The sequence below is a fragment of the Neovison vison genome, chromosome 9, assembly GCF_020171115.1.
Source record: "Neovison vison isolate M4711 chromosome 9, ASM_NN_V1, whole genome shotgun sequence".
Classification (NCBI taxonomy): domain Eukaryota; kingdom Metazoa; phylum Chordata; class Mammalia; order Carnivora; family Mustelidae; genus Neogale; species Neogale vison.
Window position 1 is genome coordinate 22,584,049 of NC_058099.1, and position 16,241 is coordinate 22,600,289.

The 16,241-nt window shown below is 49.7% G+C and overlaps 1 protein-coding gene across 9 annotated transcripts in view; it reads right to left on the minus strand.

The window, feature by feature from the left end:
- PALM2AKAP2 (PALM2 and AKAP2 fusion) overlaps positions 1-16,241 on the minus strand; it is a 451,099-nt gene that overhangs the window by 28,295 nt on the left and 406,563 nt on the right. For all 9 annotated transcript variants that reach the window (XM_044265161.1, XM_044265160.1, XM_044265168.1 and 6 more), the window contains one exon: positions 53-2,453. In XM_044265161.1, coding sequence (XP_044121096.1) covers positions 53-2,453 — 2,401 coding nt within the window. The remainder of the gene's footprint in view (positions 1-52; positions 2,454-16,241) is intronic.

The following is a 16,241-nucleotide window of genomic DNA, read 5'->3' on the forward strand; positions in this document are numbered from 1 at the left end:
CTGAAATCAAACTTTGTGCACAGCATCTGTGTCTGGCGCGCGCTTTGCTTACCTGGCGCGGTTTTGTAGCAAGATGTCCGGGAGGGCAGCGACGGGGCGTTCTTTGCCCGGGGGCTCTGGGTGTTCTGCAAGACTTGCCTCTGCCTCTTCAGCTCCTCTTCCCTCTCCTGGGCTGCTCTGATCTCTTCCTCGATCATGGACAAAGTCCGCTGCTTCCTGGACCTCAGCTTGAAGGGCCCAACCATCACATCGGACTCCTGAGTGGCCAGGAGTGAGGCTGTGCTTCTCAGCTCAGCTGCCTCCGAGTACTTGCTGAAGTAGCTCCCCTCCGGTCTGGTCTCCTCCATGTTCACCGGGCCACTGGGCTGCGCTGCCGGCGGCGACTGGGAGGGCCCCCTTTCCCTGAGCGCCCTGTCTTCGGCAGGCAGAATCTTTGGTAACACCTCCCTTTTCTCTTGAACGGGAGAGGACACCTGGGGTGGCTCAAACATGCTCTGAGGCTTCTCTGAGCCGGGAGCCCCAGTTCCGGCTTCTTCTAGAATTGCCCCAGGTCCCTGCTGCTCTGTCCCACCCTTGCTGGTTTTGGACACGGCTCTATCCACTTGCTCGGCTATGGCTTGTTGAATGGCATTCTGCACCAGGAGACCAGCCTGATATTCCAAGGGATCATCCACTGATGGCGAGTCTCCCAGTGTAGACGAAGGGGAATAGAAACCGTGATCACTAAACGACTTGGAGACGCCTTCTCCCCGGCCCTCTGAAGGGTTGTCAGTTTGTGGAGTCTGGGGCAGAGAAAAATCGGCCAGTGAGTTCTCCTGGAGGGCGTTGGTGGTCTCGTTAGACGCCCCGCTGTCACTGATGTTGTCCATGCTAAAATCATTGGACAGGGTCTCCAGGACAGTAGTATCCTGGGACCTCACTGACAATTCATCCAAACCAGAGTCAAGCTCCTCTTGGGTGAGAGAAACATTGACTGACCTGGAAAACTGATCCAAGATCCCGGGGTCCTCATCCTTGACCACAGTGAGGACAGCCCGGGCACTGGTAAACTCCCCATCCTCTGCCCACAGTTTGGATAAGGGCCCACGTTTGGAAGGCTCACTGTAGGGCCCTTCCTTCCCCTGAGGAGCTGTGCTGCCCTGGCTTCCCCCCAAAGACTGGCTGTCCAGGGCACAGCTGGCTTTCTGCCCCTTGGCTGCTGGTGCACCACCGTCTTCCAGCGATCCCCCGATGGAAGCTGGTCTCGAGATGGTCAGGGGCTTGTCTGAGTTGATTGACCCCAGAGGCCTATAAAAGGGCTTGATAGAGAAGAGCCTGGGGGTACTCTGGCCCTTGGCCACCGTTTGCCTGGAGCTCTCCATGAGCTGGAACTGCTTGCGAGCAGCAGAGAAGTCTATTTGCTCGGTGACGATGTCCTCCTTGGCTTGGTCGGGGGCGCCGGCGTGCTCGCGGGAGGGGGCAGGGGCCGCGCAGGGCTGCGGTGGGGGGGGCTGCTGCTGCATCAGCAGCTGCTCCTGCTGCGCCCTTCTCTCCTTGCGCTCCTTGTACTTCTTGTGCGACTCCAGATGCTCCTCGTCCAGCTGCTCCTCGATGGTCTTCTCCTGGGGAGGATTCCACCACTTGGCCGCGATGCCGGGATTCTTCTTCACCGCCTGGCTCCGGATGAGCTCTCTCCTTTCCTTTTCCAGCTCCAGCATCTCTTCCGAAGGCCTCACTTTCCTGACACAGTACTGCTCCTTCTCGTTCTCATCATCCTCGAAGAGCCTGGAGGGCTTCTTGTCCTCGTGGAAGGCGCGCAGCTCAAACTTGGCCTCCTTCTTCAGTGTGGTGAGCGTGAGCTCCCCATCACGGCCCGAGCACCGCGAGCTGCTGGAGGAGCCGGGGCTGGCGGGGGCCTGGGGGCTGTCCCCCCGCAGGTCTCGGGGCTGGGCAGGAGAGTGGCCGTTGGCTTTTCCACCCTCTGCCATGGCCTCAGAGTAGCTGGTGCTGAGCTCAGTATGGGGAGGGACCTGTCTGCCAGCTGCCCTCTCGGTGGGTTCCGGCTGGATGGCCGCGTGGGCAGGTGGGCTTCCGCCGCCCACCACGATGGCTGCTCCGGGCTCCGGGGATGAGGTACCGTTGTAAGTTCCGTCCACAGCAGGGTCACAGCAGCTGGCTTCCAGCACCTCGTCTAGATAGCGGATCTCTCTGGCCACTTCATTATCCAGAGCTTCATGGTGATCACTGAGGAGGCCGTTGTGGGGGGGTGAGTAGAAAGGAGAGGCGTGGTCCATGGAATGTGGGGTAGACACGGTCCCAGGAACACTTTTACATTCTGTGACGGAGACCTCAATTTCCATGTTTTTGTGATCTGGGGGAAGGGAGCTGGTTGCAGGCTCCAAGGGGTTGGCCCTGCTGCAGTTGTCTCTCTGGTTTTTTAGCCGGATATCATCCTCAGAGAGCTGGGGAGGCTTCTGGAATAAAGACAGGAGGAAAGACAGAGTTAGATACTAAATCTCTTATGGAGGTGAAGCCTTGAGAAATTAGTTGGTAACTGACAGGAAGGAAAACTGAAACATGACAAGGTCTGGGGAACAGAGATTTTCCTTTTCCAATTTACTCTGTTGTGGTGATAGGTACCTAAACCTCTCCATGTTACAGATTGTTTTGCTCACTGAGTCTCTGGAGAACGTTCCATAGATGTTAACCCCATTTTTAAATTTCAGTGTAAATGAAGATTCAGATCCTTTGAAGACACTGTTCAGATATCTTCTGAAGTAGAAGAGATTATATACCATAGCCAAAGCAATGGGGCAGAAATGTAACAGGACTATTTGTGTGTCCCCAAGTATAATAAGATGGTCCCCTTGCATAAGCAATACTTCTTGAAAACATGAGTCTCTGCCAGGTGTAATGCAGTTATTCTGGAGACAAGAAGCTTCTTGGAGAATTTTTCCAAAATAAAATACTAGAAAAGGGGAGATCCCTTCTAAAGCCTCTTAACAACTGTAGTGCCCCATTGCTATGGCTCTTAATTCAGCATGTGCGCTATAAATGCCATAACCAAAGCCACTGCTTGCACAGTTCTAATCTCTGGGACTACATCAAAACAGTTTCTTAGTTAAGGACTGGGTAATTTTGCTTTGAAAAGTTAGTGGCCCCAGGCTCCTCCCTGGTTCCTAAAATGCTTTGTCTGTGATAGCTCCTCTCTTATCATTCAATAAGAAAAACCACATCTTCTTAATGTTTTGAAATAAATCCCACTTGGTCACTAATTGCCAATTCCATGCAATTTTGTCATTTGGCATTAGTAAAATTAATTTTCAAATTCTAGGATGATTTTTTTTCACACCCAAGGACTCTGGTATATCTTAGATAATTTAGTGGTAAATTGTGACGTTAATTAGGGAGTGTTCCTCAAGGATCTCAGGGACACCTTGGTCAAGTTTGTCTTCCTCTCTCAAGTTCATGCCGCATTAGTGGCATACTTCCATGCAAAACTGCAAGGTGGCATTGTTTTCATGTGTGTCCACTGTAAACGATTTTAAAATCTTAGAACATAATGCTAAAACATCACTTTTGGAGGACTCCCAGGGGATTGATTTCAGAGTCCTTCTAAGGAAAGTGCATAATTATGGATTTCTTCCTGAGACCTAGAACAATATGGGGACACACCTTATGTGCTCTGCTCTGCTGTCAGAATGCTGAAAAAGTCTCATGGTTCTCCACGAACTGGGGTTTCCCTCATTCTGCATTTTTTTACATTCTCCTCCAGATTTAATCCAATCAGGTAATTTATGTTCCTTCTTCAGTCACAGGCAACAACAACTATTCCTTTGTCAACACCTTCTGGTCTTAGATGATCTTCCAGTCTAGCTCTGGTCGTTGTCCAACTCTGGTATTTAATACCATTAATGTTTATAATGCTAATACCTTTATTTTATTTTTTTTACCATCATTAACTAGGGGTTCTTTTATCTTTGGAATGAACTCAAGAGGCATGTCAAAGATGTTTTTACTGCCTTTTAAAAACATTAACTAGACTCTCTTTTGGTAAGGCAATTACCAGTGACTTCTAGGTCATTAAGAATTACAGAAAATATGAATGCCTGAAACTCACTGGCTGCCATTCAATTTCAAATAAACCTAGGTCAAAATCAGCCCACTCCCTGGAAAGCTGGAATAAACAGACCAACTGGAATAAACAGACCAACAAAAAGAGATACAAGGCACTGCTTCAGTGAGAATCCGATGATCTGGGGCCCTCCCGGCCCGGCGTCATTTGCCCAGTGACTTACTGGTAACATTCTTTATGGGACTAAGTAGAGCTTTTCTTATATCCTTTTTGGTTTGGGGTGGGGGGGAAGGTAGGAAAATGGTAGGAAGCTATTTGGTTGAAAACCACCGACCTCCTAAAACATAAAATACTTTCGTTGACATAAGAGGAAAAGAGGGCAGTGAAACAGTAAAGGAAGCTAAAAGGCAAATAATTCATTCTACGCTTCATTTAGTCATTCATCTATTGATTAAACATTCATTAAACAAGCAGGAGGCTTATTTTGCAAGGTCATAATGAGATCAGCAGCAACGATAAGCTCCAGGAGACAACACTTCTTTCTTAACAAAAATTGGACTTCCTAGGAAGCCATAAGACTATTTTGGAGTTTATTTACTCTGGTCAGGAGGAGGGAAGGGTGACCTCCTGTTGCTAATCACAGAGACAGGAGGTCCTGAGCCCAGTTCCACAGCACAGCCCAAGAGCACCTCGTGTCTTTCTCCTGTTGCTTCAGGTCCAGTGTTGGACCATGCCAAGCCAATGCCCTGTCAGCTTTTTTTTCTCTTTTAGAACTTGAAAATTATACCAAGTCTTTCCAAGGCCTATTTTCTGAAGTAGCAAGTGTTCCAATTCAAAATTTTAACTCTGAGAATAGCATCTGACAATACCTTTTCGCAGTGTCCAACACCACCACCATTAGCTTGGAGTCAGATACGAGAAGTCTCCTTCCTTGAATGCCTGCTATGATGTAGCAAACCGAGATCTTTATAAAAATGCTAATTACTGGGGTGCCTGGGTGGCTCAGTGGGTTAAGCCTCTGCCTTTGGCTCGGGTCATGATCTCAGGGTTCTGGGATTGAGCCCTGTATTGGGCTCTCTGTTCAGCAGGGAGCCTGCTTCCTCCTCTCTCTCTACCTGCCTGTCTGCCTACTTGTGATCTCTATCTGTCAAATAAATAAATAAAATCTTTTTTAAAAAATGCTAATTACTGGCTAAAAGCCAGAGTTTGGAGTCCCAGTATAATCTGCAACAATTCTGTTCCAATACATTTGTTTAAAACATGGAGACACTGGAGGGTGCAAACAGGAAACGGCTCTCTCTGCTTCCTGTTAGTTACAAGGGGGCTCCTCCCACTTCTTTCCACAATTTCAGTAAGTTTTTCTTGATACTCAGTTCCATCTACGTCAGGTACTAGCAGCTCTACACCCAAATCAGGGTAGAAGTAATCAAAGAGACAACGCTCATTCCTGGTTTACCACCATGCATCAGGGGTCCTGAGTTTTTGTAAAATTGGGCAACAGTCGTAACAAAGAGCAAATTCCTGAGTTCTATTCTCACCTGGACGCATCTACCTTCCTGCAAGATGGCCTGACGCAATCAAAGCCACCAGTGAGAAGCCCAGATAAACGGAAGTGGGCTGGAAAGTCCACAGCACAAATTTGGCAGGAATCTGGGCTTGGTGTCATTAAATGATGTTTTGCTTAAACCAACAAGTGCTCCTTGCTCCCTTTGAAGATTAGAAAGACTAGAATTTTCTCCATGCCTCAGGTAAGATGAACCTGATTCCAGATTCAGATAAAATGCATTCATTAAATGAACTGGAAAGTCCTCAAAATAAACTGTGCCCCAATGCACCTGGGTGGCTCAGTTGGTTAAGCATCTGCCTTTGGCTGGGGTTGTGATCCCAGGGTCCTGGGATTGAACCCCGCCTGGGGCTCCCCGCTCAGCAGAGAGCCTGCTTCTCCCTCTCCCTCTATCTGCTGCTCCCTCTCTCCCTCTGCTTGTCTGCTCTCCCTCTATCAAATAAATAAATAAAATCTTAAAAATACACACACACACACACACACACCCCATAAGGGGCACCTGGCTGGCTCAATAGTAGAGCATATGACTATTGATCGTGGGACATGGGGGTCGTAAGTTCTGTCCCATATTGGGCATACAGCTAACTTTAAAAAATATAACATAACAACATAACATAACATAACATAGCACCAAACCAGATTTTAAAAGGGTGCCAAGAGACCCAAGGGAAATCCTTGGAGTCCCCTGCTAACCCTCCAGGTGGAGCCCTAACAGCACAACACAGGTTACCTGCCAGCCTCCAGGCTTCCTGCAATAGCTAACAGCCAGTCAGGATGTCTACTATTTACTTTAAAATATGTGCAGAGAGACCATATAATACAGCCGTGTGTGTCTGAATCAGTTTAAATCCTATTCCGGGGCAGACAACTGTCCTAACTGGGAATATAACCCTCTAAGAGTGGTCAACCAGGATCTAAACAGAAATTCCAGGTTCCACAGGTGGCTTCCTTCCTGGGTAGTTCAGCTCTCTTTAACTCCCAGGGCCCCCTGAGGCTTTGCTAATTGGCACAGTTAAGGTGAGAAATGGGTTTTCATCAGTGAAATTACCGGATTGTCAATTAGCATAATAAACGTTAGAAATTGGTGAGATTGGTGGTGTTCAGATTTGCCGATTGGAGATGTTCCCTGGCCTTTCCTGAATAGGATTTAGGGACAGAGTGAGCATTGGGGCTTTGTACCTTTGGGAAGGTGCTTGGAGCCCGAATATGAACAGCCCTCCCCCACCCACACCTCCGCCTCCAGCTCAGAGGACTCTGGTTGTTGAACTACTAAACAGTAAGGGAATCCTGCCTTTGTGAAACTGCTGCATCTATCTCCATGACAAGTGAAGTTGGGAGCGTCTAGAATCTTCCAGAGCAGAGGTTTCTTTGAGGTTCACGACAGTAGGTTTTATGCCTACTTTTACAAATGTTTATTTTTCCTTTAAATTTTTTTTTAAATTTTTTTGATACAAAGAAATCACAAGTAGACAGGGAGGCAGGCAGAAAGAGAGGGGGAAGCAGGCTCCCTGCCAAGAAGAGAGCCTGATGCCGAGCTCGATCCCAGGACGCTGCGATCATGACCTGAGCTGAAGGCAGAGGCTTTAACCCGCTGAGCCACCCAGGCGCCCCACAAATGTTTACTTAATAAATGTCTGCACAAGTGCCAGGACTTGGTCCAAGACCGGCTTTTATTATAACCTGGTAGCCAGGTAGCGTCTCAAGCGGTCACTATTTACAAAAATGCGTTTAATAGTTAAAATTATATGGGTAATTTACAACATGGGGGCCCCGTGTCTCCTGTGAAAGTTCTGCCAGACCCTAAGTAAGACAATCATGGGACTCTTCTTGGAAGAACAAAACTCCTTTATAAGCAGGACTCATAACAAGATCTCTCAAATCTGTTTTGAGAATTTGATTAGATAATGTTTAAAAGCACTATGTAAGGGGGAACTGGGTGGCTCAGTCGGTTAAGCTTACCACTTGATTCTGGCTCAGCTCATGGTCTCAGGGCTATGAGATCAAGCCTGTGTCGGGCAGGGAGTCTGCTTGAGATTCTCTCTCTCCCTCTCCCTCTGTCCCCCAACCTCGTGCGTACATACTCTCTTCTCCCTCTCTCAAATAAAATAAATAAATAAATATTTTTAAAAAGTATTATGTAAACTGCAGAGTGTTTAGTGTAAATGTTCCTTATTATTAAGCAATTTTAGACTAAAGTGTAAATGACCAATACTAAATTCTCTCTGGGAGCTGGTTGACTTTGTTGGAGGAGGATGGGGGGTGGGGACGGGAGGTGATGAAGCTTTGATTTTAAGAATCAGCATGAGGCATTGCAAGGAGAAAGGCCCAGGCAAGGCTAAAAGTCAGACCTAAGGCATCTCTGACCTCCCAATTTTTTCCTACCTCAGGTCCTCAAATGTTCATTTTAACTAAAGCTGAGCACAATTAGAAGATGCACTTGCTGTGGCCATAATCCGAGTAACTGTATAAAATAATCATAAAATAGTTGTCTCCTGTCTCTGAAAGTCCAAGTCTGAGGACGCGGTTGAACGGAGAGTTGAGAACCATACCCCCTCCCGCCGAGGACACGCCATGTTCACAGGGCATGTGCACACACGCTCTCCGCTGATCCTGGTAACAGGGCCCTTTGGCGTGCAGGAAACACAGAGTTTTCTACTTTCATTGTAGAACTTCAGAATAAGAGGTTTAGAGAAACTGGAAGATTTTTCCCGAGATCCCCTGACTAGAAAGTGGCACAGCCAGGATCTGAAGGCCGGATCTTCACATTCTCTCCAGATACCTCAGCAAGTGCCCTCTGTGACAGCAGGCTTCCAAACTGACTAGGGGTATTATGTTCAGAAGGGTGGGTGGTTTTTGTTTTTTTTTAAAGATTTTATTTATTTATTTGACAGAGAGAGATCACAAGTAGGCAGAGAGGCAGGCAGAGAGAGAAAGGAGGAAGCAGGCTCCCTGCTGAGCAGAGAGCCCGATGCGGGACTCGATCCCAGGACTCTGAGATCATGACCTGAGCCGGAGGCAGCGGCTTAACCCACTGAGCCACCCAGGCGCCCGGGTGGGTGGTTTTTACTAAAGAGCATTTCCTTGGCTTTCTGGTCGACATTTTGCACCCTTGAACCTCTAGAAGTGATGCTCCAGAAGTCAGAGACCCCACTCTCCTCTTTATCCAGAACCGAACAGAGACAGACTTCCTGGAGACGAGGTTTCCTCTTCCTACCTTCTGCTCTCCCCATAGGGCCCTCCCGTTAGAAATGAGGGTGCTGGGACGCCTGGGTGGCTCAGTTGGTTAAGCAGCTGCCTTCGGCTCAGGTCATGATCCCAGCGTCCTGGGATCGAGTCCCACATCGGGCTCCTTGCTTGGCAGGGAGCCTGCTTCTCCCTCTGCCTCTGCCTGCCACTTTGTCTGCCTGTGCTTGCTCTCGCTTCTCTCTCTATGACAAATAAATATAAATAAATAAATAAATAAATAAAAGAAATGAGGGTGCTGACTTCCTGCTCAGTCTGGGGATTTTACCTTTCCCGCTGGCTGGCCTCTGAAGGAGCGTCCTCTGCTTCCTCCAGCAACAACCCAGGGGCCAAAGATTCAGATCCCACATCCCAAGCATTGCCACGGTCACCATGCATTAGAGCTGTGACTCGTCAACAGCACAGGTGAGATTCTAGAAGACTGGTTTTTAATCTGCTCACAAATCACAGCGGGGTCCTGACACCTGGCGTGCTGGGTGATGGACGGCAGTGTGTTCTTTCTTCCCAGGGCGCCTGCGCCTGCAGCTGGGCATGTCGTGAGCAGAAAGAACTTGCAGGAGGTATGTTTTCCTTAGCGGATCTGGCTGGGCCCAGGGGGACAGCAGGAAGGTATCCTCTGCTACGGGGGCAAGCAAGAAGCTGAAGCTTCCACTGCGCTTTCAATGCTGGTTGTGTTCACAGCTTCCCCGCCGACCTCCCCATCACCCTCAGACTGTTACCCCTTGAAACCGCCCGTTACCAGCTGTGACCTCAGGGCTCCCAGCCTAAATGCACAGTGTGACCCAAATCACTCACACCTCAGGAGCCCGCTGCCCCACCAGCTTTCTCCTCTGAATAACTCAACTTACTTCCTACTAAGGCCATGATAGTTAAATTAGAAACACGCTTCCCCAGATAATAGGTGACCTGATCCTTTAATCCAGTTATTTTTAAGTTTCACCAAAAATACAAACTCATTCTTGGCCGAGGAACAGAGGCGTGGCGATAAAATGTAACTTCCGCATAGCTGTGCAACCAGAGAACATCTCCGTTTTTTCCCTTCTTACCCTCTCTCTCTTGCCTAAGTCGAGTTCTGATTACACAGGACATGACTGCTGTTCGCGGCAGAGAATTGGTTCTGTGGTCCGTGTGGTGGAACCCTCTAGAATGCTTCTTATGGGACCCCACTTCCTGGCTGTGGTTTCTGTCACAAAGGGAAATGGAAGGAGGGGATGCACCCTGGCTTATAGATCCTGCCCAGACACCTGCAAGATGCCCCCACGAGGCTCCTAAACTTGATCCGACTTGGAGGGACTAGAACGGAGCTACGGGTTGGAGATCTGGGGCCGAGAGGTGTCACAGGGCAAGGATAAACACGCCTTGAGTACCTACATGTAGAGTGGCAAGGCCTGGGCCAGGGCCACGGTGAGGGGGGCAGATGGGGTGGTCCCTGAGCTCTGAGGGGGTCCCTACTCAGTAGCAAGGAGCCTACGACCTTGGAGGGAGGGAGTTCCACCTCCCATAAAGACAGCAAAAAGCACAAGGTGGAGGACGTGCTAACTGGGAAGAAAGTCCCGGCTCTGTTCCATGGCGCAAACTGGGCTGGCTAGAAAGAGTGGAGGGAGAACGTTGAGAGCACCTGAGTTCCTCTGCAGCTCTTGGGCCCGAGATGGCAGGCTTGGGGCAGGCCGGAGAACGTGTGGGGACGCTGAGGAGGCCGCTTCCACCCACCTTCCACCCACCGCTGTGAGGGAACAGAGAATGGAAATATCTGAGAGGGCCTTGCTTCCTTCCGTGGTTCGGCCTCAGGCCTCTGGGCCAGGAAGCGGAGGGGAGAGGCCATCACCCCGGGCCACATTCCAGTCCCAGTGCCAGGCAGCCTTTCCTCTTCCGCCCCTCGCAGAGCTTCTTCCGGCCTGGAGGACCAGGGGGCCTGTGCGGACTGTGGGAAGCCAGAAGCCTCCTCACTCCCTAAGAACGACCCCTTCCTGGTTGATGGCAATAGGCCAGACTTAAATCCCCTAAGCACTCCTGGGCAGATGCAAGCCTAAATTTAGAGCAGGCGAGCTCAGGGTTAATGCTATGACCCCTGATAAAGGGAGTGAACACTAACAACCGCTCCTGGACCTCCTGCCATGACACATTACAGCCAAGGAGGACGGGGACAGCTCTGAAAAGGCGGTTCTGCTCCCACAGGCCCAGCCTTTCTTTCTGAGACCTTCCAAGACCTCACCATCCTGCTCTTCTCTCTGGCTACTGGTACAGATACCGGCTTGACGATAGGATGCAAATACTTCTGGAAATTCCCTTCGTTGGGAACAAACTGTGTCTTGGCTCAAGCTTCTGTTGAAGGAAAGTGGTCCATTTATAACATAACGGAGTCTCCCCAGGACCACAGCCTGCCCTGTTAACAGCACTCCCCTTACCCCAGCTGCCAAGTCAGCGGCCAGCTCAGATGTCAGGCTACACATCTGGAAAATGTCAAGGTGTTGTTTGAGTAACACATTTAGAACTCGGGCTTTCCATGAAAGCAACTGAAGATGGGGGCGGAGGTGGGGTGGGGGGTGGGAGGTAGGACGCGGCAGGCAGGGGGGCTGGAGGGAGGAACGAAGCTGCTTCCTTTTCTACAGCAACTGGTGAAAGGCTCGTTTCTTTCAGCTGTGTGGAGATCCATTCCCTACAGGAGTGACCAAGAATGGCAGCGGAGCCTTCAGGATTGCCCTAACTGAGGAGAGAGGCTTCCTTTCTGCTCCAAGAAGGTCAGGCTTCACTTCCTCCTCAATGCAGCAGACTCCGTGCCCTGTCAAGGGCTCACATGCTCTTCTCCCCAGCGACTCTTTTCACCGGGAGGCGATTTTTACAGGGCAGTTCCCCACCTCCAGAATAAACCACCATTAAGGCCACAGAGGGAACTCTGGCTGCTTGTGCAGCCAGAACTTTCTAGGGTAACTAATTCTGCTGAAAGCAAAGGCAAGGCTCACTTTAGTTCTTTGTAACTCAGCTATGTCCCTCTTGGTTTTAAAATAGTTCAGGATCTTGGGTTCTTGCCTGGCCAACCAATAATGGCAGAGACCCAAAGCTGAGCACCACTGAGGACCCAGCACAAATCTACTATGTTGAGAAAGAGAGCCAGGAGCAAAGAGGAAACAGTGCCAGATGCTTCCGAGATTAACCCCTTACCCACAGATGACATTCCAAATCTGAACAATTCTGATGAGCTTCTCCTCCCACATCCCCTGGCTCCCACTCGGGACAGGCACACACATTCCCAATAACGCCCCAAGTCACTCCATGAGTGTGGCGGGTCCCCCAACACGGCCTTGTTAGAGACGAAATAAAGTCCCTAGAAAACCAGTTACCAGAATCACTGGGTCACTTGCTCCTGTTCTGGACCAGGACAGACACACACGCTCTTTCTTGCAGACACACGCACGCACTGTCCTCCGTGGCCCACAGAGGACCTGTGAATCTTTGCACGCGCTTCCTCTTTGCCCTCTAACTTGAAAGCGGGGAATCTGACGAGGTTTCAAAGAGAAGCAAGTCACCAGTCAGAGCTCAGCTGCCCCCTCTCCCTCCAGCAGAAAAGGACTCCCCAGCTCAGCCCTGCCGTCCCCACTCCCAGGCCCCCTCCACCAAGACTGGCCTCCGAAAGGAACCCACTCCTTTCGGACCAGAAGGAAAAGGACAGTCAGAGAGGTCAGCAGACTTGGCTTACCCTGCCCACAGTGTGTGTCTCAAACGTCCCCAGTCAGAACTGCCTCTTTTCCCAGACAGATTCCTGCGCACTGGCTCAAGTTGGACAAATTCCTTCCGAGCCTCCTGACTGAAGACTATGATGTCACAGCTGCCCCTCCCTCTGCTCCCTAAAAGGCCATTCACACAAAGAAGGACTTTAACCTCCTTCAAAGAGGCCCAGCCCCTCCCTAGCGGCCCAGCCTGGAGGGCAGGAGCCGTCTATAGGCCTCGGGGCCCCGCCAGGCCCTCCGAGGACCCAGGCTCTGGCTGACAGGAACCAGTTACGGGTGCCTCCTTGAAAAGTCATGGATGGGCCTTGGGCAAGCAGGGAATTAATATCCTGGTGGTGCTGAGGTGGCACAAAATCTGAAAGATCCCAAAGATCCAGGAAAATGGCTGAGCTAGATAGAACAGATCTATGGGCATGTGTGTCTATGAAGTAATAAATGCCCGCATGGAAACTAAAAATTATTCATCTTCCTTCCACACAGGGGAAAACACTTAATATTTTATGGCATTCCACTGCAGTCTCCCTTGTAGAAATATGTATTTAATAGTGTCGAGACCAGACAGTACATACGGTTTCGTAGCCAACATTTTTTTTAACTTTGTATGATCTCACACGCGCTTTTTATGTCCCCTAACAGTCTTTGGGGGATATCATTTAAAGGGTTACGGGATGTCTCAGGGTGAAGTGGGCCCACTTTCTCAGAGCTCACCAGTATCTTTTGCCACCCAACAACAGCAACAACCCCCCAAAAAAGATCTCTACGTGCCTCAGGTAGACACGAGTGTCACACACATCCCCCACTCTCTGCCACAGAATCAGACCACCCAGCACCACACGCTAAGGCTAACGAGGGAACTGATGTAGGTTCCCCTGCCCAGGTACATTCAGAGTAGTCCCCAACTCTGCCCCCACGTCCCACCCACCTGGCCCCCCACTTTGGGTTGACCTAGGAAAAAGCTTGGCATAACTCTGGCTGGCTGACTAGAAAGTCGTAATTCAGGTCCCCGCAGGGCCACGAAGAACTCAGTCTGGAGAAGACAGAGAGAGCAGATATTTACAGAGAACAGGGGGAGGAATGTAAATGCCAGGGATGATCCTGCACAGCCAGAAGTTCATGGTTTGTTTGGAAGCAGTTCCTCCTGGTAGAGCAGAGGAAGAACCCAACGTTGGTAGCAAGACGGCCCGGCGGTCTGCAGCTTGGCCAGCAAAGCGGACCTCCTGAGACCCTCCCGAGAATACAAGTCAAGGGAAGAATAATCAAAGTAGACGGAGCCCAGGCAGGCCCCCTTTGAAAAGGAAGCTAAAGGTATACCATACTTGACAACTATTTCCAACCTCTAAATGAAATTTTGAATCTGCTGACATTTATTTGGAAATCTCCAGGGGTTTCTCAAGGGCTAACTTGGTGATACCAAGTCACTAGGGAGTGCTATGGAAACTCTGAATTTATGTACCCTTTGGAATAACTGGAATGTTCTGTAGTATAGCCAGAGGCATTTCAAGATGCTACTTAACTGTCTAAAGGAACGTGAGGTGGGGAAATCACGTACCAGGGGTGGCGTTCTGCTGGAGAGGGACAGAGCAAGAGACAGCCTTCCATGAAGAGATGGTTTCAAGCCAAGAGGCAAGAGTGGTACCTAGGACTTTCTACATAGTCACACCTGCCCTTCTGCTTGAGGGAAGAGATTGATATATATATTAAAAAATTATTTTAAATCTTCCCTGTTCACAAAAGAGAAAACATACACGCTCTTAAAGTACCATTATCTGAGGGGCACCTGGCTATCTCTGTTGGTGGAGTCTGTGACTTTTGATCTTGGGGCTGGGAGCTGGAGCTCCATGTTGGATGCAGAGATTATCAAAAGTATAAAGAAACAAACTTTAAAAAATAAATAAACTAAAAAAGAAAAAAAGTACTATTATTTAAGTAGTAGCTGGGTTCTTTTTTTTTCCCCCCTAAAGATTTTATTTTTAACTAATCTGTGCACCTAACGTGGGGCTCGAACTGACATCCCCAAGATCAAGAGTCTCACACTCTACCAACTGAGCCAGCCAGGCGCCTCATCGTTAGTGGGCATGCTTCTGACTGGAGTCTGAGATGCTATGGTTCATGACCTACTTGCACATACACATACACATGCTCCCTGTTATGGGTTGAAACCCAACTTCATATGCCTAAATCCAAACATACAGTACCTCAAAATGTGACCTTATCTGGAGACAGGATCTTACAGAGGTAATCAAGTTACATGGTCATTAATCCAATACTAGTGCCCTTATAAAGAGAGACTCAGACACAGAGAAACACCTAGAAGAAAGACAATGTGAACATACAGGAAAGCAGGCAGCATCTATAAACCAAGGAGAGGGGCTTGGAAAAACCCTTCCCTACAGTCCTCAGAAGGAAGCATGGCGGATAGCTGGTTTTTGCACTTCCGGTCTCTAGGACTGTGAGACAGGGCACTTCTGTGGTTCAAGCCGCCCAGTTTCTGGTGCATCGTTATGGCAGCCCTAGGAAGGAACACGTATATGCACTCACACATGTGCACAATTATGGACACTCAGGCATGCACATTTGTGTACATGCATTTGTATACACACACACACACACACACACCCCTCCCTCCAGTTGCAAAAATAGGATGGCGTTTAGGAAAACTGGTTTATACTCGGAGGCCCAGGGCGAAATTCAACCAGCAAGGTCCATACAGGTGGCCAAAGCATACGCCGAGCCTCCCTGCCCTCGACGGCCGTGGCTTGCCTGTCAGGACTGAGCAGAGCTACATGCAGCGCGCACGCCTCACCGCTGCTCACCCCTCCCCCTCCCCCTCCGCAGGGCCTCAGAGCTTGGGGTGGTTTTCCTGAATTGACGAAAATAAATTGGACTGCCAGCTGAATGCTCCTATGCTGTAACCTGATCTCCTGTTCCGTCTCTGAGGGTGGCTGGCGCTGGGGGAAGTGAAGCCATTTTGAAATCGGGTCCTGGTTGGCTGGGAAGCAGAGGGCAATTTGCGAGCCCCCAGCAGCCGGGGTCAGAAGGCAGTGGATGCTCTTAAGTCCACCATTCAGCAAGTATCTGCTGCACACTTACTGGGTGCCAATCCGTGTCACACACCCTTCCTTACACAGCTTCTCTGTTCCTCCATCAACAGCAAGGTGGAGTTTCTCACCCATTCCACAGCCTGCGACGACCCAGAGTCCTCCGTAGGGTGACACGGCTGGTAAAGAACAGAGCTCTGGCTAGAATCCATGACTCCCACCCACAGAGCTCTCCCAGGCTCTGCTCTGGAAGCCACAGAGGGCAGCTCCGGAGGCAACCCAGGAAGTACGCGCAGGCTCAAAAGGGGTGGCAAAGGCAAGGGACAAACAGGCGGTCTCTGAAACCATGCACCTGCTTCTACGTGACTTTGGAAAGGCCATCTTTCTTTCCTGGGTCTCAGTTTTGTGGTCTGAGAAATGGGGCACCTAAACCAGGTGAAGTCTCAAAGTTCACTTCCTTTCTGCTTCTAATCTCTGTGGTTGTGTGAGGCCAGGGTGAGCCTTGGGCAAAAAGGAAATGTTAGGTAGTTGTGAGCAGGTAACGAGGGCAGAGCTGAGAGGAAGCAAGCCAGCAAATGGGAGCAGGAGCAGCCGCTTCAGCCTTTGAAGCTGCTTGA